This window comes from Oryctolagus cuniculus, chromosome 11 (assembly GCF_051225735.1).
Source record: "Oryctolagus cuniculus isolate XC-2025 breed Fujian yellow rabbit chromosome 11, ASM5122573v1, whole genome shotgun sequence".
In the NCBI taxonomy this organism is placed as follows: Eukaryota; Metazoa; Chordata; class Mammalia; order Lagomorpha; family Leporidae; genus Oryctolagus; species Oryctolagus cuniculus.
In genome coordinates this window covers 99494158-99521395 of record NC_142877.1, presented here as the reverse complement: position 1 = coordinate 99521395, position 27238 = coordinate 99494158, and the positions used below count along the sequence as shown (strand labels likewise).

Genomic DNA, 27238 nt, shown 5'->3' with positions numbered 1-27238 from the left:
TGAACCAGCGGATGGAAGATCGCTCTCTCTTTCTCTCTCTGCCTCTCCTTCTCTCTGTGTAACTCTTTCAAATAAATAAATAAATCTTTTAAATACATGTAACCAACTTCAACTTTTTGATATATTGTGTGATTTCTCTCCCTAACAAAAATGAGTCATATTTAAATTTGTGCATTTCTTAGGCCATTAACAAATGTCCTTTATCTTAATTTTTAATCTGTTGTTCTCTTAGATGGACCCTTGACAAAGAAAAAACAAGAGACACAAAGATAAATTTAGATCAATAAAGAAATACTCTCCAAAGTCAACAACAGGAGTCACTGTGCACTTACTCCTCATGTAGGATCTCTGCCCTTAATGTGCTGTACATTGAGATTTAATGCTATAACGAGTACTCAAACAGTATATTTCACTTTGTGTTTCTATGGGGGTGCAAACTGTTGAAATCTTTACTTAATGTATACTAAACTGATCTTCTGTAAAAAAAAAAAATAAGAAATTATCAATTCCCAACTTGACTCTCACTGGGATTAAATATGACAACAGGTCTGATCTGATTTCATCATCATTTAAAAAATCATCTATTATTTTTCACTTTATGTTTCTGTGTGGGAGCAAACTGTTGAAATCTTTACTTAATGTATACTAAACTGATCTTCTGTATATTAAGAGAATCGAAAATGAATCTTAATGTGAATGGAAGGGGAGAGGGAGTGGGAAAGGGGAGGGTTGCCGGTGGGAGGGACGTTATGGGGGGGAAGCCATTGTAATCCATAAGCCGTACTTTGGAAATTTATATTCATTAAATAAAAGTTAAAAAAAAAAGAAATACTCTCTTAGTTTTGGTATTGATATGAACCAAACAACTTAATGCAAGTTAAAACTGTACTAGGTTCCTATGTCTGAGAAAAATGACACATGCTAATCAATTTTTATTTCAATGTCTTAAGTAAAAAAAAAAAAAGATAAAACAATAAAGTTAAAAAGAGGACAGAGACATTGCTTTTGTCTTCAAACTGTGATTAATGTCAAGAAAGAATATTAATTATTTTATTTTAATTTTTAAAAAATTTATTTATTTATTTGAAAGTCAGAGTTACACAGAGAGAGAAGAGGCAGAGAGATAAAGAGAGAGAGAAAGAGAGAGAGAGAGAGAGAGAGGTCTTCCATCCGATGGTTCACTTTCCAGTTGGCCGCAACGGCCGGAGCTGCACCGATCTGAAGCCAGGAGCCAGGAGCTTCTTCCAGGTCTCCCACGTGGGTGCAGGGGCCCAAGGACTTGGGCCATCTTCTACTGCTTTCCCAGGTCATAGCAGAGAGCTGGATTGGAAGTAGAGCCGGGTCTCAAACTGGCACCCATATGGGATGCCAGCGCTTCAGGCCAGGGCATTAACCCACTGTGCCACAGTGCCGGCCCCAAGAATATTAATTTTTTATGATATATAGATAAGAATCCTAAATTTATAGTGTTTAAAAGTTAAAAACTGACCAAAAGAATATTAGCAAAATTTGAAAACCATAAGTGGAGCTAAAATACCACAAGGAATTAGGATTTGTTGATTCTTCGAATTACTTACTATGAGATTTTGTTTAGCAAAGTGTAATTCACGTGTAACATAATACAGACTTGCAACCACAGAGCAAATATCAGCCCTGTATCTGTCTGAGAAGAGCTCAATCCCTGGAAGAAGTTGAGTGATTTCATACTGAGCATAGGTACATTCACTTTTAGGATTTGGAAGTGTGGTCCTAAGCAAACCCTGAAAATGAAGACAAGTGGATTAAGGAGCTGCAAGTCACAATTTCAATGATGAAACAATAACAAAAATAAGTACTTGTACTACTTCCTGAGGTGCTTAGTGTATGCCTAGCACACTATACTCTATAAAAAAAAAAATGGTACTTATCATTATTATCATGAACGGTGCCAAGCATTTTATCACTCAAGATGAGATTTTTAAATTCCATGGGAAGTGGATAATCACTCTTTTTGAAGAATTCATCGTTAAGCTACCATTTGTTGAGGGTCACTTTTCTGTTGGGCACTGCTAATAAATCCTTTATGAATGTTATCTCATTCATAACTTATTTAACTTACCCTCAGAAGGATTATTATTTCAAAAATGACACAATTGAGGCTTAAATAACCTATTGAGGTCATGTAGTTAATGATGGCAGAACGAAGATTCAACTCTGTGACTACTTAATTCAAAAATCTATGTTCTTCCCATTTCACTAAGTTATCAACAGAGAAAATGACAACACACGGCAGAGGTGTAAATCAGGCAAGAGCAATTCCAAACTTAACAGCAGTAAGTAGAAAGAGGATCTATTCAAGTGACTAACATCCCTTGGGTAATTTAGATGATCAATATCATACTACATGACAGGGAAACAAGGTGGGTCCGCAAAACCAAATTTTAAATTTACGGGTTATCCTTTTATCTTAACCAATTAAGAATTCTAGATGACAAATGCATTATGAAATAATTTTAACATGTTTATCAGGAAAGAATTTCAATCAGATTGCTTGTTAAGGTTACAAATCATCCTACTCTACAGTGCTATGGAGCTGTCAAATTTTTTAATTTAACAAATTTGCTTTCAAATCATAAAAAGAATTAGCAGGCTTTTAAAATAAATCCCAGCAGCTGGCTTTTACTTCAGGTGCCGCATTACTGAGAAATTACATCTACATTAGGCAAAAAGTCAAAGAGTTTTAAAAGTCATGTATGTTCTAGAACATAAACAGCATTATCAAGAACAAGGTGAACATAAAGAATGCAGTGTAAGGAGTCAGAGTCAAATAAGCATTCCTCTTGCATCCCTGACCACCCACCTTTGAGGCACAACCAAGAGGTACATGGTACGTAAGAAAATTGACAGGTCTGGCCATACATTCAGGGGGGCCTTCCCCCAAAGAATTCATGTGGCAAGATTTCATAAACCCCCAGCCCTGTCTGATGCTCAGAACAAGCGTGTCCATCCTTCAGAGCAAACAAGATCTTCAGTAGACTGTGAAGGCCCCTGGCTGCACCCCAGCCTCTCAGACTGTCTTGTACTCCAGATACAAGGTCCTTTCTTCTTCAGTGAAGTCAACCCAAAACCCTGCAAATACTTCTCTTCTATTGTCTTCAACTTATTTCTTGCCTTCATTATATGAATTTTATAACATGGAAACAAGGAAAACTTTGGAGATGAGGCAACCTAAGGCAACTGTCTGGAGTCAGCTGGGCTTTCACATCAGTCACCAGAAACAGGATCTTACTATCGGCAGGAGACTCAGTTTCCCTACCTTTAAAACTGCTTCCTGCCTAGTCTAAAGGGGAAAACGAACCGTTGAATACTAAAGGTGCAAGTTCCACAGGGTTTCCACAGGTACCTGTGAGATTTACAAATGTGATAAACCACTGCACTTTCTTGCAGACTTTTTACTGGTCATACTGCTATACAAAAACACACATGAAGTTTTACCTGAAAGAGTAAGGCAGACAAAATGCAACAGTCGGTTCTCTTTTTAATGTTTGAGGTCTTAATAAATCTAAACAAGTATAAGAAAAACTGATTAGTAAACAGTTTTCCAAAAATATTTCTATATGTATGTTTCCAGATATATCTAAAACATGGAAAATGTAAGAACATGTGTGCATGAAAATATAAGAGAAATATAATGAAGAAAATTAAAAATTCCTCTCTAATCCCACCATCTAAACATGATTACTGGTAACATTTTAGTCAATTTTCTTGTAGATGTTTTTCTATATATAGTTATAGACACATGTATATGAAGACTAGAATTATGCAAAACATACTATTTTATAAATAAATTTTTCATTCTCAGGTATAACGATCTATATCATTATCTTAAAGAGCTTTAATGTTTTATGAGTAGACTTATATAAAATACTAATCTTCATTTTATTTTTTCCAATGCTAAGGTAAACATTCTTATGTCTTTTTTTATGTCTACTCTTTTAAGCATTTATCCTATTAGTTCCACTGGATAAATCCCGAGAAGTGTAATTTTTGTGTAGGAGATATGTAATTAACACTTTTGACAAATTTGTTTAAATAATTCCCCCTCAAAATGGCAGCAATGTATTTCGTCATTGGAAAAATATTTTGGAGCCATTTAAAACAGTAAATCTTTCCACCAAAAATTAAGATAAGATCTCTCCATTTCCTAGTGTCTCATTCTATATCCTTTAAACGAGTCTGAATTCTCTGTATGTGAGTCTTGTAACTCACACTGGAGACTACAAACCACATTATCTTCTACTAAGTCTTACTTAGACAAACCCAAACAGCTTCATTATGTGGATAACATCTATCTGGGTTCAGGTTCTCTGTGCAGATAACCCGAGTGTTTAGCACAGGGAGCACTCAGGGAGCATAACCCAGTCTGTCACATCATTCTCACTGCCATGGTTTACAGACGTGGACACTGAGGGTTACTAGAACAGTCTTGGATTAGGCCTGTCAGCCTCCTTCCACACTATTACTCTTGCTCGCATACCAACTGTTCCTTCAATCAACTAGCAGTTATTGGATGGCAGCTCCTTGCCAGGCACTGGGAGAAACCACTGAATAAAGCAAAGGCCTGTATCCACGTGGCACTGTTGTGTTGGGCAATCAGAGGTGTTCCGGGGCGAGAAGACAGTCATAAATGATAAATATCACAAATAAGGAAACAGCATAATTCTGTATGATGAGGCTACAACTGCCCAGGAATCCAGTGTGTCTGAGGCCCTCACACAGCACAGGTGGGTGCCCCATAGAGGAAGCCAGTGCCACACTGCAGGCCATTCTATCCTCATCATACTTACTGTGCTATCTTCGCTGAGACCATTGCTCCTTGCAAACAGCCCCAAATGCCAACTTTTGATAGAAATTCCTCGCTGTAGTCTTTGAAACCTGAGCGTGAACGGCTGAGTGAGGTGCCAAATTCTTTCCATGTATGTAGCACATCTGATTTTCTGAATATGTCATCCAGAGCTTGACACCAACACTTAAACGCAGCCCTAAAACAGAGGCCAAGTCACAGAGCAGAACATCTTGGGAGCAGTTCTTAAATCTATCTTTCAAAAGGTAAAGCAAATACACCAAAGAAACAACTCCATTAACATAGCAGAGAATAAACTTAACCCATTCGTTGCTCGTAACAATTGCTCTCAGGTAGCATTTGATGAATGAAATGCAGCAATGTAAATATTATTGTCAGACAAAAATTAACAAAAGACAATATTTTCCCAATAATTACATTTTTTTTATTCAAGGAAACAAGCAAGTTGGCCCTTGTTCCACTGACTCCTAAAAATCTACCTTTTCTTCCCTGCGAAGATGAGAAGATTCCCAAGTGTATGCAATGCCTGAACTTTAAGACTTCTTTGATTGCTTGCGTGGAGAACATCTGTATTTTTAATCAAGTGAAAGAACAAATGTCAGTTCTGACAGAAATATTTCCTTCATATTTACAAGAATATTTTAAACTGCATTCTTCCTTAACTGTGTAGACTGCAATAAGAAAACTGCAAGTTAATAGTGCCTTTAAATGTCACACAGTATATATACACAGAGAGAGAGTAAACGAAGTTCTGTTTGAACACAGAGAAGTAGGAAATTGGGTCTAACACTGAGGAAACAAAGATGCTTCTTGGAGAGAGTGGAATAAAAAGCAGGCAGGTAGAGAAGGTGAAGAAGAGAAACAGAGCAGGCAAGGAAGGGATATTGGGCTGAGAATACAGGGGGATGAAGTGTGTGGCTGGGATATTATTATTTTAAACTGGGAGTCTGAAAACGGAGGTGGTGGTTGTATTCTGGAGACTTCTGAATGCCATACAAAGACGTGGGGACATTATCTTATAGCAGAGGGGAAGGCTAAGAGGGTTTGTTTGTTTAGCAGAGAGGTGACAAGATCCTAGCATATCAGATTCTTCTTTTTACACAGAAAAACATATCTTCAATAGCATGTAATTTTTTTTGGTTTTATAACAATTGCATGAATTCAGGGATGTGTAGCCAAAAACAAGCAAACAAACAGAAACTGTCTGCAGAAATGGCAGTGGTTTTTAATTTTAATGAAAAATATACAGTCCCCCAAGGGGTATTGTAGAAATCTGAGAAACGGATGTAGTGGTTGTCACAGTAGGGCATCTCCTGGCATTTTGGTAAAGACCAGAGATTCTAAAAGGCCTGCAATGCACAAAAACTTACCCAACAGTGAAGAAAAAGGTTAAAAAGCTGTTCATCTGAGCCGAACATGAACTGTTTTACACATAAAAATGCTATTTTGGCATGTATGCTAAATGTCCTGAAATTTCTAGAAACACAACCACTGTAGCACTGTTTTGTCCAGACTCTTCCAATATTTATTTGCTATTTTAGAAAATCATGTTACCCAACTTAACAATACTGACAGTACTTGTGTCACCAACCCAGCACACGTGTATCAGTCTGCATCTGTACTGTCACATTCCTCATGATTCCACACACAGGATATAAGCATCAGACTACTTCTTCACAATTTCAAATGCCAGAACGTTTACATACTAACACAGATTCTTTCATTATAAAATGGTTCTGTTCAGCTTATCCTCTGAGAGTTTCATAATTTTTTGGAAACAATGTGCATAGGAAGAATATATTAAATATAAATTTTATTTTAGGAAATAAAAGAGAACTTATAAAGTGTTATCAGAAAAGGGGACATTAGGTCTATCATTTCTACTGAATTTATGGAAAAGCCAATCAAGGAGAAAGACAGGAAAAAGGAATCAGCAGGGATAGAATGATAGCATGTGACAGTGTCCCTAAACCCTCAAGGGGCTCACAGTCCCCGTCAAAGAAGGATGGGCAGTGGGTTTCCTGGGATCTCACAGTGGCGATGGCCAGGCTAAGGAAGACGTCAACAGGAGGGGACTCTGGCACTGCCTACAAGGGTGTCATGAGTGTTCAAGCTCTTTCACCTAATCTTCCAGGTGACATTTTGGGGATAGATGAAATCTCAACAGTAACGAGGACGCTCCTATTGAAAATGAATACGTAATAGTTAAATCTTACCAATAGTTTGGTGAAAAGAAGAAATTACCAATCCCAGCTGTGAATAGGGAAGTTTGCTTTTCTCCACGGAACTGAACACCCTGAAGTGCTCTTGAGAAAGGTCAGGTGGCGTGGACATGTGCATTTCTTCTGTCCCCAGGCAAAATTCTACTCTTCCAGAAGTGAATTTTAAGTTGTTTATGTTTTTCTCACCTAAATTCAGGGGGGAAATAAAGGAAAGGGAATTTAAAATGCAGAAAGAAGGGGGAATGATGGGAAGATGTAGAGGACATGGATAGAGAGAAGCCTGGAGCAACTTTTGCTTAGAGCTGAGACTTATTTGCAGCGTAAAGGGCACCGTTTCCTTAAACTTAGTGACCAGGAGAGTTTCTGAAGACCCCCGGAGTGGGTGGATGGGCTCTCTGCCTGTGTTGCTTCCTAAAGAGCACTACAGAGGGGCAGTCAGCCAGAAAGCAAAATGTTGAGATAATGCTATGCTTCTCCTGGGGATTGTGGAAGTTACACAGTTTGAGTTTGCCTTTTTTTTAATAGCTTTCAACAGTAAGATGTTAGTTTGCCTCTGGGGCAGAAACCTCTGGGATGGAAGCAACACATAGGTAGTTTTGGCTTGAGACTGGAAAAAAAAAATGGGAAAGAACCTAACTCTTTATAAGATCAAGAACATACATGGGGAAAAAAATAGAAAAAAAAATCTGCTAGGGCAAGTAGTCAAAAGTAGCAGACAAAGAAGCTAATAGGGATTTTGAAGTCTACAGCCTGAGGACTAGGGATAAACTTTTGAGAATATTTTGGTGCCAGGTGAGATTCAGAGTCGGTTGGTGTAACCACTCTTAGGAATGATGTTTGCTTTTTAAAATTCATACCCTAACCTTTTGTTAATGTATAGAGTAATTGCAAGAGAGTAAACATGATATGGAGAGTTAATTCATCATAATGTGAATCTCTGAACAATACAACCAAAAACCCTGAGAATATAATACATATCTAATACATATCATAAAAAGTACTTTTTTATTGGAGAAAAATAATAAATAAATACATTAATAAATAAAACTAAGTGGTTGCAAAAAATGGTCAAATTTCTAAATGACAAGTTCAGAGGAAATTAACATCTTTATTAAGTATAAGTTCAAATTTATCTCTAATAAATTTAAAATATACTTAAGTTTATTTACTTCAGTCTATTCTGAGAAACTGGAGCAGCAAGGATCATAAATATAAATTGGGTTTTTTTTTTAAGTTCAAAATTACCTAAGAACAGATAATGCATTTTTCTCAGCCTAAATTTGAGTGTATTTTCACTGAGGTTATGACCTGACCACTCAAAGGCCAGTTTTGATTAATTTCACAAATTGATAGATGCTGAGAAGGGAGAAAATAAATCAATGTAAGCTAAGAGAAATCTCTACTATTGAAACCTATGATCTTAATAAGAAATCTTGTTAATACTCATTGAAAAATGCACCCAGTTCTTTAAGACTAGTAGTGTTTTGGTAAAAAATGTTCTGCTGAATTCTGTATGGCTCAAGCTGCCCACTTACAATACAAAACAAGAAGACCACATCATCACCCCTACAAAGAAAACTAACTATACAGCTAACTATACAGAACCAAGAAATTAATAGTGTTTTCCTATTACTGCATTCAAGAGAGTTTGCTGGTTTCTGATCAGGCATAAAAAACAAGTAAGTGAGAAAGTCTTCAGCTTGTGTCAGAGAGAGGGTGAGATCCAGGAGACAAGAAGAATGGGAAAGGCAGAAGTGGGGACCTCAGAAGGAGGGGAGAAACATGAGGGCTGAATGTGCTCCCCCCACAGGGCCGTGACCCCCACATAAGCCCAGCTCAAGAGATGCAGAGCAAGCCTTTTACCTTGTGTCTGGGCAAGAAACAATGAAAGCAACTTTCTGCTGTGGCGGATTGATCTGTTGTGATATTTGGATTTTTCCAGGGTCTCTCTGAAACATCTCAAAGTGTCTGTCACATCCACGGGCACGCAGACGAGCTCCTTGGCTCGGCTGTACTCTGAAAGGAAGTACAAGGCAGAGGCATGCTGGGGATGAAATGCTGCACAGACCAGAGAGGAGCAAACATGTTTCTAATTCAGAGAATTTCTTGGTCCCAACTTAAAGCTGCTAAATTCAAAGCCCCCAGATCTGCAGCAGGTGTTTCAACATTCGGATCAATTTTTTTTCCCCTTTTGGTATATTTGAAAGTTCCTTTTATAAAAAAACTTAGAAAACTTTTGATTCTTATGAAATGCAAATAACTTCAGATCTTGCCAATTTTCCTTATGAAGCTCCTACTTTTTCTTTCGCTGATCATAAAAAATGAAATAATCCACTCCTTTTCAGCAGCCTCTTCAAAGCAAAGGTATCTTGGGAAAGAGACGAAAGGAGGAAACAAAGAAGCCTGGAAATGGGCAACTGTTCTCTGAAGGGATGAAGAGACAGGCTCCTAATCCTGGACGGTAACGGAGGGAAGGGGGCTGGGGGCAGTGGGTGAGTACAGAACCAACCAGCCCTTCTGAAAAGTGCCAGAAAGGGGAGACGACGGGACAGCGTTGCTGTCGAAACAGGCCCAGGAGAGACGGACATTGCAGGTTTCAGGACTGAATACAGGAGGGATTTACTTCTTCAGCATGTTGAATGGACAGAAGGGCCTGCAAAACCCAAGGCCCTGGTGGTGTTACAACTTAATACGGGACAGCTAGAAAAGGTTAAGGCATGTGGCCCTTGTCCTCAAGAAGTTCAGTCCAGCTGAAGAGACGGGGCATCCCAACACGGGTGGTAGAGTTACCTTTGCAGGGAATATCTGCTCATGCAGTAACGTGAGGAAAAACAGCAGAGAGAGACCAGCATAGGCATCAAAGACCAAGGAGAAAGGCAGTGCGAGAGAAGATGGGCCAGTGGTATCTTAGAAGCTAGGAACATTTGATTAGGAAGAAAGAGACAAGGGGCTTGGTGGGAGTAAGAATAGTTATACCATGTCAGGAACTCTTAAATAAGTTGTGATTAATCAGACAAAAAAAAACAAAAAAAAAAAAAACAAAAAAAAAAAAACAAAAAAAAAAACCTCCCTAGGAGGCAGCTACCATTATCACCCTCATGTTACAGAAGAGGAAAAGTAGGCAGAGAGGACTGGTAGTTTCCCTGGACTTTATGCCACCAGGAGTATGGAAGTAGAAGTGATGAGCCCAAGCCATCATGAGATGGAATGAGGAGGCCTGCCGAAAAAGTGGCTTGTGAGAGTCCCGGAGCCCTCAGTGAGGGAGTGGACTTTATCCTCTTCAAGGGAGAGCCAAGGAAGGTTTTGAGTAGGACTCTAATAGCAGGAGTTTCATGTTTTAGGAAGGGTTAGCCAATAGCTGTGTTTGCCTGAAGCCTGCAATGGAACTGAGTCTGGTGGCTAAGAGACTGTAAAGCCACAGCACAGACATTGTGTAATCTAAGTCAAGTAAGGCTGGCAGTGACAACACAGACGTGGTATGACCAAACTCAACTGAGGCTGGTAGTGATGGAAATGAGGGAGGGACACAAGGAGCATTCCAACATTAGAAGCAACAGAAATAGTTAACTGACTAAGGAGTAAAGTAAAAATTGGGGCAGTTGCCTCTTCCCCTCTCCTTTCAGGACTTGTTTCCCACCTCACTGGAGAAAAGAATTACAGCAATCCTGAGATTTTCCACAGGCTCCCACTGCCATCTGCACTCAGTCCCCAGCACAGTGCCCAACTGCACCTCAAGGGCACCACTCCAGCAATCCTCATCTCCCTCTCCAGGTCATCAATCTGCCCGTCTGCTGAATCACTGCTAACAGCACACTCTGCTGCTGTTTCTTCTTTAACCAACCAATACACAAAAACATCTCTTGACTGTTTTCCCCTTCAGCTACCATCCTACTTCCCAGTTCCACTTCACACCAAAACTTGTCATAAAGTTTTCCATACTCTTCGTTTCCCCATTCCCACTGGAATACATTTAGATCCGGCTTTCCTTCACTCTGGCTCACACCTTCTTCCTCAACCTCACTGAGCACTCCTTGGCCCTCTTTACATAATTCAGATTCATCAACCTGACCTCTTAATGTTAGGATCCCAGGTCTCAACTGCCTCTGTTTTCTTCTTAGTTTATACTCTCTTAATGATCTTTCCTAGCCTCATGGTTTTAAATATTCATGTGATGGTAGCTCTTGGATTGTATTTCTGACCTGAAATCTCAAGTCCAGACTAACCTATCCAATGATCTACTCTATTGTGTGTTCCACAGACAGCCCAAACCTAACACTGATCCTAATCTTCTCCCCTTAAACCTGTTTCTCCTATAGTCTTTCAATATCTCATCCTAGGATGACTCCATTGTGCATTTGCTCAGGCCAAATGCTAGAATCATCTCTGACTCTTCTCTCATGCCCCAAGTCAGATCCACAGCAAATCCTAGGCTCTCCCTTCAAAAATAGCCAGAGTCTCACCAGTTCCACTCTCTAATGCCATTTCCACTATGTTCCAAGACCTTAGTGTCTCCTTCTGAATTACAGCAATTGCCCTGCTAACCAGTCTGTTGTTCCCACTAGGCCACTCCCACTCTATGTCCTCAGCACAGCTACCAGAAGCCTCCTTCTGAAATGCAGGTCATCTCTTCTGCCCAAAACTCTCCACCTGCCCCTTCACCTAGACTAAAGCAAACACTAAAGTTCTAAGAGCCACCTAGAGGGTACTAATTACATGAACAGACTTCCCATGACTGCCTTGTCCCCTTTCTATTCTCTCACACACCAGGCATACTTCCACATAGGGTCTCAGCAAAAGTGGTTCACTGAGGCCTAGAACATTCTTCTCCCAGATATTCCCATATCTTCTTCCTTAGCTCCCTGAGGTCACTGCTTAACTCTTCACTTCTCAGTGAGGCTTTTCTTCATCACCTTAAAATTGTGGCACCCTGGGGCCAGTAATGTGGTATAGAAGGTTAAGCCACTGTCTGCAGTGCCAACATCCCATACGGGCACTGGTTTGAGGCCTGGCTGCTCCACTTCCAATCCAGCTCCCTGCTAATGGCTTCGGAAAATCAGCAGAGGATGGCTAAGTGCTTGGGCCCCTGCTACCCTCATGGGAGACCTGAAAGAAGCTCTTGACGCCTGACTTCAACCTGGCCTAGTCCTGGCTATTGCAGCCATGTGGGGAGTAAACCAGCAGATGGAAGACATCTCTCTCTTTTCTCTCCCCCTCCCCCACCCCCACCCCCGTAATTATGACTTTCAAACAAATAAACAAAAATATTTTTTTTACAAAAGTTTTATTACCCTACCCCTTCCTGACTTCTGTTGTTATCTTCTGATCACTCTGTGTTTTACTTTGTTATGGGCTATCTCCCTCCACTAAAATGAAAATTCCATGAGGGCAAGGTTTTTGTTCATTTTGTCTACTGCTATATGCCCAGAACTTATAATAGTATCTGGCATAAGGTGTAAGCTAAAAAAAATAACTGAGAAATATATGAATGGCTACAAGTTTTCAAAGCTAAATGCCTGGGCTTATAAACTTCATGAATAACCAATCATATCTAAAGGTTAACCTCAACTGATCCTCAGAGCACCTTTAAAGTTTACCTCCTTTCAGGCCCTGAAAAGAGAAAGAGGGGGAGAATCAATGTTCAAGTCCAGGGTCTTATCTTAGATAATTTGCCAAAGAGCAACAAATCCTGAGTATCAGGCAATGACCCAGACTTGAGGACTGGGAGTGTTGGCACAGAGATGCTTTTGGAATAAGAATAAGTTTGATAAAAGTTATTGGAAAGAACCTGTGGTACTTGTGAGGCCAGCAGCAGGCAGGCCCTAATGGAATGAGTAACATGGGGTTAGAGTCCATGGACACAGATACATCTTTCAATACACCCTGAAGTCTAGGAATCCTAGAGGCTCTGGTCAAACTAGGATCATTGTTAAACTAGCACAAGTATTTATTCCTCCTGAAGTTCAGTCTTGACACAATTTCCTGTTTCATGTTTCAGAGAATCAAATACTTAGGCCACAGGAGCTCTTATTAGCTCCCAGCTCTCACTCTTCTACCTTACCAATTGCATTCACCTGTCCCTCCATCCTGCCCCCCACCTTGCTCCCTCAATCCCCTCCTCTCCTCTAACTCAGTTCCAATCCTGTGTGATCCCAGATGAGGCATGTCCCCTACTCTCTCATTCCTATCCATATGGATAACATCATGAAGACTGTAGGGTTTTGTTCTGTTTTTCTATTTTTCTTGCAAGAATTCATGAGCTTGGCTTTTTCCTCTTTTTCCTGAGAGAGTGAAGTCAGAGAAAGAAGTTAAGCAAGTGTCTTAGTCACTACAGACTGCTATTATAATAAATTACTGTAGACTGGAAGGCTTACAAACTACAGAAATTTATTTTGCACGCATCTGGAGTCTGGCAGTGTGAGATCAGAGTGCCAGCACAGCCAGGTCCTGATGAGTGTCCTCTTCCTGCCTTGCAAATGTTTATCTTCCGGGTGCCCTCCTTCATATGACTCAAGAATGCCTAGAGGGCTCTCTGGAGCCCCTTTTATAAAGCATTAATCGCATTCATGAGGGCTCCACCCTCAGGCCTCCTAGTATCATCACACTGGGGGTTAGGAGAAACTGGGGAGACAGGGCACAAACATTTTGCCCATAACATCAAGCAAAGGAAGAGAAAGAAGGCTGGAAGCCCCACATACTAACAAGACAAGTCACTATCTCAAGGACTTAGTTTTAAATATCTATTAAAATTGAGATGATGGAGTGGGCATTACTGGGGACACTTGGGACACCCATATTATACCAACTACTTTGTTTCCAACCCAGTTTCCTGCTAATGTGCCTGGAAGCAGATGATGACTCAAATACATGGATCCCAACACCCACATGGGAGACCGGGATGGAGTTCCTGGCTCCTGGCTTCAGCCTGGTCAAGAACATGGCTGTTGCAGACATTTGGGGTGTGAACCAGTGGATAAAAGTGCTGTCTCTCTCTCTGTCTTTCACCCTCTTGCTGCCATTCTGCCTTTCAAATAAATAAATCTATTTAAAAAAGGGAATGATAATATTCACCTCAAGGATTATATTTTAACCAGTATGTGAAATGTCCAGCATAGTACCTGTCATGGCGTAAACACTCAATAGATGCAGATTCATGTACCAACTGCTAGTCATATATTTTTAAACTACATATTTGGGCATTCACAAGTACTAGGTGCTATCTGATGCACCAAGGAGATAATGTGAACAAAGCACAGACCCTGCTCTTACAAAGCTTATATTCTAGAATAAAATCTAAAAAAAAAAACAAAAAACTATAACAATAGTCTGAATGATGCAAATGTTTGTTGATAATTCATCTCTGTGCCCTTTCTAAGTTGTATTTCACTTTCTTTTCTCTTCTATTTCTCAAGCCCTCGCATACCTTTTTCCATGTAGGCCAGTTAGGGTGCTGTTGGTGGTGCTGTGGCTGTATCCCTCAGATTAATGACACCAAGCAATGAAGATACACCATTAGCTTCATGGACATTGTCCTGACAACTCTTTCTCAAGGGATTCCTCTCTGATAACTTCCATGGATAATTTAAGAAGCTATTCAAAAGGTACTTAAATAGCCTCAACAATTTGAAACAGGTAAGGAGAAAAGAGGGCAAGGAAAAGAGGAGAAAGAAAGGGAAAAAAATTATTGTATATTTCCTTGTACTAATGTAGAATTGAAAGCTGAAATGCCCATGACTCCCGAGACAGGAGTCTACCAAAGTACCAAGGAAGGATCCCAAAGAACTGTTTGAAATTTTAGGCTGCTTTCTAAACACTTGGTCACAACAGACCAAATATACAGAAGCACTAATAAAACACAAGTGCTAAAGGGTTGAAATTTTCAAAACAACGGAGGACTACATAACTCTACCATAGAACATAAATACCAAGACAGTCAATAGCGGACAGAATGCAAAAAGCTACAATAGAAGACATAACTAGAGTTACCTCCTCTATGTGCTTTAACAAGCATGCAAGTTACTCATCCATACAAGAACAATCTATGATGTGAGGAATTTTCACTTCTCCAAATCCTACAGAGACTGCACCAAATTACACATGCATTATTAAATAGTTGAATGGAGAATAGATGCTGTTAAATAATGAGAAGACCAAATGTTCCTAGGCAGTGGAGCATTACAATATCTGTTGTGAGGAATCAAATGCATCAAGCATTACCACCAAATGCTATTATTGCCAAAAGAAAATCTATGATGTTCTAAAGCAATGATGTGGTATGGAAACCATCATGAAGCTGCTCAGTTTTTTAAAAGAATTCAAACATATCATTGTGACATACATAAGATCCAGTATGTTTTATAAACATGCTAATGATCTCGAGTCATTATATTGAAAAATTTTCACATCCTAAAACGTTTCCAGATAGATCCAGAAAAGCATAGGTCAAAAGATGTCCCTAGGCACAGAGGTCCTAGACTCATAAGGTGCTATGAGTTGGACACCAAGTTTCTAAAGGTAACAGTTCAATATAAAGTCTATAATTGGCATGCAAGTTCATATAAAATTACCATACCATCACAATAAGTCAGAATAAAGAGCTGACTCCCCTGACCACTGAAACACAGCACATTTTTTTTAGTTCTATAAGTTTGGAGGAAATTCTAACCTGAAAGGGAGCAATGAAGGACAGGTCTGGTAAGTCAGAGAAGCAGTCATGGGTTGAGCAATTAGACAAGACAGGGTTTGAATCACAGTCCCACCACTTATTAGTAACATTTAATCTTGTCATATGTTATATGAGCAAAAAATAGCATCTACCTAACCCACAATATCCTATTCATCAAAGATATGAATTTTTATTGCCTTTTAAGATAATATTTTCCTTACTCAGAAAAAATATCACAATCTGGAAAATTGAAATGTATATTAAATTTTAAAATTACCCATAAATATGTAGATAGCAATAATATTTACACTTTTGTGTTATTTATACCTTTACTAAAAATTTAAAAATTAGAAGTCTGTTTTGACAATGAACAAAATACATACTGAATAAACTAAATATGAATATATGCAACATAAAGCAAACATTTCCTATAATTCTGACTCCCAGATACAATCACTGTTAAGAGCTGTAATGTCTTCCAATGTTTCTTTAAATGCAGCCATTAAAATGCTAATAATTTAATGAGAAAAATTAAAGAAGCTAAATGTATTTCTAGCTCAATAAGTTGTTAACTGCTGTTACCATATTTTAAACATTTTTTCTTTTTGATATCCCTGCTTTAATCAATTGTCTATATCTCTACTAAAATTGAGAATCAGTTCAAAGGATCCCTACAGCCTGACTGCACCTTCCTTCTCTCAGTCCCATCAGCACCATCCTGCCTTTTCAAATGTAACTTTAACAAGAGGCAAGCGAAGTGCTCTTCTGCCATGTATTCCTTATCCATAGACATCTACCGGGACACAGGTCCAGCAGATGGTGAGGTAAGTTTTTTTCTTATCCCTCTGATGTTCATCATTTTGATAACAATCATTTTTATAAATTTTCTCACATTTGAAACAATTCTTTTTAAGATAGAAAGAATAATATAAATCATATTTGAGCCATGGGCCCCAAAACAGGGGAATGCAGGAGGATTCACAGGGGAGATCAAGAAAAGGAGAACATGCCTGGGAAAAATGACAGTCTGATTGAAACTAATCACCATGAGTGACCACAGGAAGATGGTCCTCCAACTGTTTATCTAATATGAGGGGATCACTTGATTTATCATTGGCAGTAAAACCTACAAAGTCACGGTCACCAACTTTGGTCAACAGGACCCTCTACATTGCTCCACAACTCTTCTCCCTTTCCTTCTTCTGTTTCCCTTAGAGGACACTGCACTCTTCCATATTCCTCCTGAATCCCCTACTTTATCAACTTCGACTGTCTTCTCATTGTCCTGCTCTGTTAAAAAAGAAATCTCTACCACTCAATGAAAATATCTTCAACTTCTACCCTTGTGACCTACAAACTTTTCTTGCATCCAGGCCTATCCATTCCTCTTTCCTTTCTGCCCTGGCAGAAATGTCCCAACCTGCTGTCTAAAGCTAAGCTCCCTTCATCTCACTCTGACTTTTTTCTCTTTAAGGTACTTGCTTTATCAAATACATTGTTCTCCTATCTTGAAGTTTTCCCTCTATTCTGGCTATTTCCATTCAATACAGAAATATGCCCCTTTTCTTCTATTTAAAAAACATACAAACAAAACAAATCCCTCCTGAGCCCTTTGGGTTCTATGTTACTTCTAAATTCACACACATTCTCTCTCTCTCTCTCCCTCCTTCCTTCTCTCTCTCTCTCTCATCACTGCCAAGTTTTCAAAAAGGCAATTCTCTGCAGGCACAGATCACCACTACTGCAGGTACCACCACTCAAATTACTCCCACCCCCCTCCCTATCACTTCTAAGGTTACAAGGTCATTCATTCAGCAAACAGATACTAAGCTCCTACTATGTGTCAGACACTGATGAAGACATTCGCATTACATCAGTGAACAAAACATGCCTTTGCAGAGCTTACATTTTATCAAAGAGACTAGTAATCAATAAATACAGCAAAAAAAATTACGCAGTATGATAGATGGTGAGGAGTACTTCAAAAGAAAATATATAGTAAACTAAAGAGCATGAGGAAGTACAGTGAAAGAGAATGGTGAAGGTAAGTCTCATTGAAAATATTTAAAGAAGACAAGGAGGTTATTGTCAGACATGTGGGTGGGAGGAAGACTAGTTCAGGAAGAGCAAAGTGGCAATGTCATGGTAAAAGGACAGTGACAATGTCTACCCACACTGCCGAACAAAATAGACAGTTTGTCCTCTCTTATGTGACCTCTCTCTGACTGTTGACTATGTCCTCTTCCTAAAAGTGCTTGCTCACGCGCTCTCTCTCTCTCTCTCTCCTTCTCTCACTCTCTTGCCTTGGCCTTGTTCATGACTGTCATCCATTTTACTTTCCATGTCTATGGTGTTCTGGTCTTCAGATAGTGCTCTTCCTCTGTTTACCCTGTGATAGTCATTAGGACCCATCACATACTCTGTGCCTCTTTATCCTTAGTAGTATAGAGGATCACACTTCTGGGTTCCTTTTGAAGCTAGGCATGGCTATGTAACTTTATCCAGCAAACTGTCAGCAGATTTAACACATGTCACAGGTGGCAGCTTCAAGAGCCAATGTCCAATTTAGCATATCTTTATTTCTATCTGAAAAATTGAGATAGAAAGAAATCTATCCCACTAGGTAGCTGCAAGATGACATTCACAAAGAACCTGTAAGAGTGCCTTATATGCAATGCAGAATTTTACTTCTTTTATTGGGATTGCTGTAACAACGGCATAAGATAGTCCAGGTAAAGCCCTTAGCGTAAACCATGTAGCATAGTAATGACTGGCAATGGCTGTGCTGGGCGTCATTCACTACAGGAGGCGCCCTCAGTAGAGCTCTCCTAGAGGGTGATGTCAGACTTCTGTTTCCTGATTTGTAATGTTTGCAAGTTTTGGAAGTTTGTGTTAAAATGGAAATTCCATCATGATGTGCCACAGTCCAGTGCTCAAACTCATTGAACACAGCAGCATAAATAGGAACTAGACTTTGCCTTGCATTAAGGCATTGAGACTGGGGAACTGTCCGTAATTGCTACATAGCCCTAGCCAGTTTTGACTGGCACAGCTTCCTAAATGTTGGTGTTATCTAGGTGACCATTCTCAGGTCTCCCTAGCTGAGCTCATCCAAGACCCTGCCATCAACCTCCACTAATGTATGAATGACTAAAATAAAGATCTCCAACCTGGCTCTCTTTTGAGTGTCTCATTAGATGCTCTACTATATACTGGATAATTCTACTCAGTTATCATCCAAGCAAGCTCAGTGATGATAAAGTGACTCTTCCCTCTAACTTGCCTGTCTCTGGTTTTCCTGCCTGGGTGAATTCACCATTATCCACCTAGCCATCCACACCAGAAACCAAGACAACTTCAACTCCACCCTTCCTCACTAGGTGTCTACATCCAAACACAGTCCTGTGGACTTACTCTGCCTAATTTCATCTCTGTCCCCTCGTCTGCTCTTACTTCCCAAAACCAGGCTTTCATCATGTCTATGCTAATACATAACTAAGAAGTCCTTCCACCTGGCTAACTTTCAATGCCCCGTGCTGCAGCTGAAATTTCTCATAAGGATATGAATACGAGCATTTCATTTTCCTTCTTTAAATCCTTTACACTAGCTCCCTTCAGCTCTCCAGATAAAACTGGATCTCTTTATCCTGCCCTCTAAGACGCTTTGTTACCTACTTCCTACCAACATTTCTAACCTCAGCCATTTGTCTTTTTTGCCATTTCTCAAAAGCAGATGCCAGCTGTTAGTTATTAATATTTGTAACAGCAGCAGTAGTCATAATACTACAGATCCCTTCGCTGTAACCTATAATCTCTCATTTACTTACTGATATCATTTAATGGACTATAACATCCTAGGTTAAAAAAAATCTTTAGTCTCATTCATCTTTGTATTCTCAGAGCCTAGTTCAGCTCTTAACACAGAGTACATACTCAGAAAATATTTACTGAATGGCTGCACAACTGTATCAATAGATAAATGAATGAATAACTACATATACATGTATACACATATGTAAAAAATCAGCAAGCGTAATAAGTGAAAGACAATAACACTTTAAAGAGTAGCATTTCTCTCCTATACCAGAAACAGAGGTACACAAAAAGTACAATTCCAAACACTCATTATTTCCATTTTCATCTTATTCTATTGTTTCATCCCTATAATTTACACTGCCAAGAACAAACAAGCCATGGCATTCTCAAATTTTCTGCTAAAATACCTACAACTTAACCAATGTAAAGCCAATAGAACAATTATATTGACTATGGAAATGGAAGTTATTATGGGAGTCATGAAAGAACAAAGAAAATAGCAAAGATTGAAACAAAAGAGTTCCAAGGTGAGAAAAAAAATAGAAAATGTGCAAAACAGTCCATTCTATGAAGGTTTTTCAAAAACATGGGAAAATGGACTAAAACAAAGTTTAGTTCAGCATGCAAAAAAAAGTTAAATTAATGCATGGGTTTTTTTATACAAAACAAATTTTCCATGAACTTTTTAAGATCTCTCATTTGCATAAATTTCAAAAATTTTTTGTACCATAATAAATTTTTGTTAGTTCCATTTTCCCAGACATTTTGAAGTATGCTTTTAATTTTTCTCATCAAATTCCCTTTTGCTTTTCTTTTATTTCCCTTTTTCTAACTTACAGATTAAACTAAAAAAAAGGAAGGGCTAATCAACCTTAATGGACTTGTTTAAAATAATGTAAAATTGTAAATATGAGATGAATTATCTTCAGTCAAATAATTCTTCAAAGAAGACTTTACAAATATTTTAATTATGGAAGTTTTGACATGTAGTACACAATGGCAAGCTTTGATTTAGAGAAATAAGGACTTCAAGCTAAAATTGATTCTAACCTGAATAGATCAGTGTCTTTAGTGCATCTGCACGGTTTTTTGTATCTGTTACTGTACTGACTGGAGGGTTAATCTTGAGCTGCTTCCCAATGAAATTTCGGCAGGTTATCTTAAAAAACAAAGACAAAAAATATATTACTTAGTATCTATAGTTAAAACTTTCACTTGAAATGTTTATCTTATTTTTCATTTGTCAACATAATACAAAACAATGCTGGAAATAAAAGCTGGCAGAATAGCCTTCAATTATGAGAACTCTCAGGGGAAAAAATGGCTACATAGTTTTTCCTATTTCTTATACACAACACAGCTGGAAGAGCAATAGGCAAATTATGAGGAACAATTAGAATATGATTTCCTGACATTCTATAAATGTGCTAGTCTAAATGTATCTTCCATTGTGTAAGTTGAAACATATTTAAAATATAGGCTGCTTTTCCAATGGCAGATATTTCCAGCCTACTCATAATTAACGTAATTTTAACTTTCCTGGTGAAGTTTTTCAGAATGAACTTCCTCTGTAGTAGCTTGAACATTTGTTTCCTGGCACATATTTGAGTCCTAAAACTGTAAAATATCTGAAAACAGAAAACTCTTTAGACAGAAGAAAATTCTCTTAAAAAATCCAAGACGGGGTCAATGCTGTGGCATACTAGGCAAAGCCTCCGCCTTTGGCACCAGTATCCCACAGTGGTGCCAGCTTGTGTCTGGCTGCTCCACTTCCAATCCAGCTCTCTGCTTATGGCCTGGAAAAGCAGTGGAGGATGGCCCAGGTGCTTGGGCCCCTGCATCCACGTAGGATACCCAGAGGTAGCTCTGGCCCAGGAGCAGCTGTTGTGGCCATTTGGGGAGTAGAGACTATAGGCTGGAGGTAGGGATGCAAGGTTTATTGGAAAGTCATTGCAGTAACCTGTGCAAATGTGACTGTGGCTGGATTGGAGAAGTGCTGGAGCAACTGAAAACTGGTCAGATTCTGGTTGTATTTTGAAAGCTAGAGGCTTTGGTAATGGAGTGTGAAAGAAAGAAAAGAGTCAAGGGTACCTCTGAGGTGTTTGTCCTGAACAGCTAGAGAGAGAGGGTTGTCACTAACTGAGGAGGACTTAGTAGAACAGATTTGTCTGAGATGTGCTAATTTTGAGAAGTATATTAAGTGTCCAGGAGATCATGCTGGTTAGACAGTATGATGGTTTTTTATGGGTCAACTGGGGTACAGCTAAACCATGGGGAAGGGGGGAGAAAGTATATTTCCTGGAGCATACACACACTTCATGCCAGTTATTCAAACACTATCCTAGGTGTTTTTGTAAAGGAATTGCATAGATAATGATTAAAGTCTTACTGATAAACTGACTTTAAGCAAGGGTGATTATCCTCAATGGGCCTGACCTAATCAGGTGAGTCCTTGATGCATCAACGATGTCTAGGACTCCAAACAGCAAACAGCAGCCGGCTCTGTAACAGTTCTCTCCTCACCAACTGGTTATGGATAATAACTTCAGTTCATGCCTGGGGAGTCCCTTCCTGCTCGTGGTCCTGAATGCCCACCCTCTGGATTTTGGACTTGCTTAGAGAGTCCCCCCAGTCACATAAGCCAATTCCTAGTAATAAACCCTTAGATAGACAGACAAACAGACAGAGAGACAGACAATATAGCCAGATCTTAGTAGCTCTGCTTTTCCTATTGAATGCTGACTGATAACAAACAGTGAGACACATCAACACAAAAGTCAAGGAAAAGTCTAGAATGAAGAAGGAATCTCAGTCATCATCATCATCATTACAAAGACGTACACAGAGATTCAGACTAAATTAGCTCCCTGAGGGGGAGTTTGTGAAGAAAGAGAGGACTGGCGGTCTAAGAGCAAAGCCTCAGGGCACACTAACATCAAGGCATCTGGGAGAAGAGGAAGAAACAGCAAGCAAGAGTCAGAAGATGCAGGCTCTTTTTTTTTTTTTTTTTTAACCCTGTTCCTCAGCTGCCTTTCAGCATGCAAGAGTTCTTTTTTCCCATCTCAGGCCTTGTCCTTTGTTCTTGGTGTGGAACGCTCTTTTGGCAGATCATTCCATGGCTGGCCCCTTCTCATCAAATGTCATCATCCCCGAGAAGTCTTCTTGATCACCCTCAGGAAACTTTCCACCTCCCACCGCAGCCTATCTCTACCCCATCAATCAACTTTATTTTCTTCAGATAACTCGATTATCATAAATTTCTCCATCTGCTTATGTTGTTTATTATCTGGCCCTATCTTCACCCCTCCAAAACTAAGCTCCAAAAAGCAGGAACTCAGACCTCATTCTCAACATAGAATATGCAGGAGGCAAGGCTACTACAAGGCCAGAAGGAATCTTTGTGAGAAGAGGAAGGTGGTGCCTCTGCTGGGTGGATGTAATATCATAAGTATAGAGACTTGTGGACAGCAGGGACTGGTGTGCCAGGGGCCTTTGGCAGGACACTGACTATTTGTTAAATTAGTAAATTAGTTTATTTACCTCTCTCTTTCCTCTACCTGATTCAAGCTATACCATGACTTGCATGGACTTTGGGCACTCATGCCTTCACCGGCCTACTCCTCTATTTAAAAATATGTATATTGGGGCAAGAGTTTTGCACAGTAGTTAAGATGCCACTTGGAATTAGACCATCCCATATCAGAATGCTTGTGTTTGAGTCCTAGCTCTGCTTCTGCTCCAGCTCCCAGCTAATGCACACCTGGGAGGCAGCAGAGGATGGCTCAAGTTTTTGGGTCCCTGCCACCCATGAGGAAGATCTCAATTGACTTCCAGGCTTCTGGCTTCAGTCTGGTTCAGCCCTGGCTGTTGTGTACATTTGGGGAGTGAACGAGTGGATAAAACATCTCTCTTTGTCTTTTAAATGAAAGTAAAAATGAATAAATAAGTTTTATAAAATAATATTTGAAATTAAAACATATTCTTTAACCTAAAATTTACTTTCTTCCTCCTTACTTAAAAATAAATTAAAGCATTCAGAGGGTTGGAAAGTACTTGGCGCTGTGGACACTTTCCCCATATGCTTAATGGATAAGTCAGCCCTGACCCGAATATAAACTTCTAATGGACTAGAACTTAATTTGTTTACCTTATATCTGGAAAATCCTGGCACACAGCAGGTTCTCAATAATGTTTGTTGATGTGAATAATAAATGTCCAAGTAGAAATATTAATACCTATCTGATTCTAAATCTTTGTTTTTGGTTTTTTGTGGGTTTTTTGTTTTTTTTTTTTTTTTTTTTTTTTGGACAGGCAGAGTGGACAGTGAGAGAGAAAGGTCTTCCTTTTTCCGTTGGTTCACCCCAGAATGGCTGCCGCGGCCGGTGTGCTGTGGCCAGCGCACCGCGCCGATCCGAAGCCAGGAGCCAGGTGCCTCTCCTGGTCTCCCCTGCAGGTGCAGGGCCCAAGCACTTGGGCCACACTCCACTGCACTCCCGGGCCAGAGCAGAGAGCTAGACTGGAAGAGGAGCAACCGGGGACAATCCGGCATCCCGACCGGGACTAGAACCTGGTGTGCTGGCACCGCAGGCAGAGGATTAGCCTAGTGAGCCGCAGCGCTGGCCTGATTCTAAATCTTTGTACTATATGGATGTGCTAAAGAGAAACTACAGCTGCATGCATTAGTAGAGCTGAACTTACCTTCTCTCCATGTTCGGCTTCATACCTTGCACAGGGTTGTTGAGTGACATCTGGGCCATTGAATTTGTGTATCCTCAGAAGAAGCTGGCGCTGTGCATATACCAGGAGTGGTGTCACTTGTTCTGTGTATCTCTCACTAAACAAGGGCAAAGAGTACATTTAAAAAGCACACATTAGTTAAGATCTTTTTTTTTTCAGTGAAATCTATTACATGTAATTGTCCTTATAATACTTACTGTGAAATTATATTGAACTGAATGGCAAGTGATACTAGTGTTTCCCATTTCTCCACTTGGTATAAAACTTCCAGAGATTTTAATACAAAGTCATGGATCCATCTCAAATCAACCACATTGACATCATCCAAAGGATGCTCAAAAGTAAGGCCAGCACCACCATTATCATGTTTAATATTCCCATAACAGCTTGGAACACTGAACTCTCCTCTGTCTTCAACAGACTGCAAGTAATACATTGAGGGGGAAAATGTGTTTAACTTCACATTTTACTACATATTACTTTATGAAAACTGAATGTAATAAAAATATAATATTGAAAAGAACTGAACAGAAAATAAAAATATTTTTATTATCCAAATCAAAGCTTTATCATTTTGCTATCTAAAATAACTTTCTGTGGTGATGAAAGACTACCATATGTGCTTTCAATATACTATTTTATTGGCACTAGATATATGTGGTGTCGCTCCCCGTCTTCGTGGAGGAACGACACAGGACCCTGCGCTGTTCTTTTGTCTGCTCGGCCCTCCCCAGGTTTGCTGCTGGTCCTTCCCGGGTTGGCTACCGTCCCTTCCACCTCCGTGGAAGGGCGGTTCCCCCTGCCACTTTCCCCACTTCCGCGGGGGAGTGGCACACCACCGGCCGGCTCTCTCAGGGGCTGCTCAGATGTTCCTCAGGTGTTCCTGGTGCATGTTGTCTCTCTCCTCCTTTATGGTCCTCTTCTGCCAATCCCAACTCTGCTACTCACACACCGAGTACACTACTCTCCTCCAATCAGGAGCAGGTCCTGCTGTTTATTGATTGAACTGGAGGCAGCTGTGTAGAAGCTGTTTCCTCCTCTCCCAGCGCCATATTGTGGGAGAGCAGATGCATAGAATAAGTCTTAATTCCAGTAACTTAGTCTAGTCCGAGTTGCTCCCCACAGTGGTTACTGAGCTTTTGAAATACGATTAGTGGAACTGAATTTTTAATTTAATTGAATTAATTCAAGCACAAATTTATATAGCCATCTTTGGACAATGGTTACTACATTACAGAGCATGGTCTACAGTCTATACTCAGCATACGTGATTTAAGCATCACTAGTAAACCAATAAGATAAAGTGTTTAACAGAAACCGGTTTTAGTATATACAAATAATGAAGTTCTCTAACACACTGGTTATAGTTGTTAATTTGTAGAGTATGTCTGCTTTGTTGAACAACTGTCAAACCTCTGGAGGAGGAAATCTTCTAGAAAACTCTTTTCTCCTAAATTGTAGAAGTTACTATGTAGCTATCTTGATCATTTCCCATGGTATATTTGTATATATCTCTTAAATTCTTTTTTTTAAGATTTATTTATTTATTTATTTGAAAGTCAGAATTGCACACAGAGAGAGGAGAAGCGAGAGAGAGGTCTTCCATCCATTGGTTCACTCCCCAATTGGCCACAATGGCTGGAGCTGCGCCAATCCAAAGCCAGGAGCCAGGAGCTTCCTCCAGGACTCCTATGTGAGTGCAGGGGACCAAGGACTTGGGCCATCTTCCACTGCTATCCCAGGCCAGAGCAGAGAGCTGGATCGGAAGAGGAGCAGCCAGGACTAGAACCCGTGCTCATATGGGATACCGGCACTTCAGGCCAGGGCATTAATCCGCTGCACCACAGTGCTGGCCCCTGAAATTCTTTTTTTTTAAAGAAAAGATTTATTTGTTTATTTGAGAGGCAGAGTTACAGACAGAGAGGGAGGGAGAGACAGAGAGAGAGAGAGAGAGGTCTTCCATCTGCTGGTTCATTCCCCAAAGGGCCATAATGGCTCAAGCTGGGACCGTCTGAAGCCAGGAAGCCAGCTTTATCTGGGTCTCCCATGTGGGGCCATTCTCCTCTGCTTTACCAGGCTATTAACAGAGAACTGGATCAGAAGTGGAGCAGCCTGGACATGAACTAGCACCCATACGGACTGCCAGCGCCACAGGCAGAGGCTTAACATACTACGCCTGAGCACTGGTCCCTCTGAAATTCTTCTTTTTTTATTTTAAAGATTTTATTTATTTATTTGACAGGTAGAGTTACATATAGTGAGAGAGAGAGACAGAGAGAAAGGTCTTCCTTCTGTTGGTTCACTCTCCAAATACCTGCAACGGCCAGAACTGTGCTAATCCAAAGCCAGGAGCCAGGTGCTTCTTCCTGGTCCCCCATGCAGGTGCAGGGACCCAAGCACTTGAGCCATCCTCTACTGCCTTCCTGGGCCACAGCAGAGAGCTAGACTGGAAGAGGAGCAACTGGGACTAGAACCCAGCGCCCATATGCAAAGCTGGCGCTGCAGGCAGATGATTAACCAAGTGAGCCACGGAGCCAACCTTGACAACTAGGATGTTTTCAAGCTTTGGGTGTCCAGAGAATATTGTGAAATTTTATTATTAGGTGCATATTCATTTATGATTGGTATGCCTTTCTGACTAATTGAGGCTTTTAGGTAATGTCTCTTTATTTCAGAATGCTCCTTGATTTGAAGATTACTTTAATATTCATATAGCCTCGAAGCACTTTAATCTTTAGTATTCTCATGGTGTATATCTCTTTTTAATATTTTTATTTTTGATCTATATGTATCTTTATGGTCAGATTGCTTCTCTCGTAGACAGGTGTTTGTGTCGATCTATTTTATACAGTGAGACTGTCTCTTTGTGTGTTTGGCCACTTTTATTTATTTAATTATTTTTTAACTTTTATTTAGTAAATATAAATTTCCAAAGACAGATAATGGATTACAATGGCT

General features: G+C 39.8%; 1 protein-coding gene across 7 annotated transcripts in view; it reads right to left on the bottom strand.

The window, feature by feature from the left end:
- Positions 1–27238, bottom strand: part of CFAP54 (cilia and flagella associated protein 54) — a 372444-nt gene that overhangs the window by 188931 nt on the left and 156275 nt on the right. For 6 of the 7 annotated variants that reach the window (XR_016216950.1, XM_008256922.5, XM_089308813.1 and 3 more), the window contains 9 exons: positions 24478–24701; positions 24242–24377; positions 20594–20702; positions 8929–9081; positions 7060–7251; positions 5323–5410; positions 4827–5021; positions 3475–3541; positions 1578–1760 (listed from right to left, as the gene is read on the bottom strand). Coding sequence is in view for 5 of the 7 variants with exons in the window: in XM_008256922.5 (XP_008255144.5) it covers positions 1578–1760; positions 3475–3541; positions 4827–5021; positions 5323–5410; positions 7060–7251; positions 8929–9081; positions 20594–20702; positions 24242–24377; positions 24478–24701 (1347 nt within the window). In the remaining 2 variants the exon portion in view is untranslated. Of the gene's footprint in view, positions 1–1577; positions 1761–3474; positions 3542–4826; positions 5022–5322; positions 5411–7059; positions 7252–8928; positions 9082–20593; positions 20703–24241; positions 24378–24477; positions 24702–27238 lie in introns of those variants that run through there. The other variant, XR_016216951.1, reaches the window with a different exon arrangement.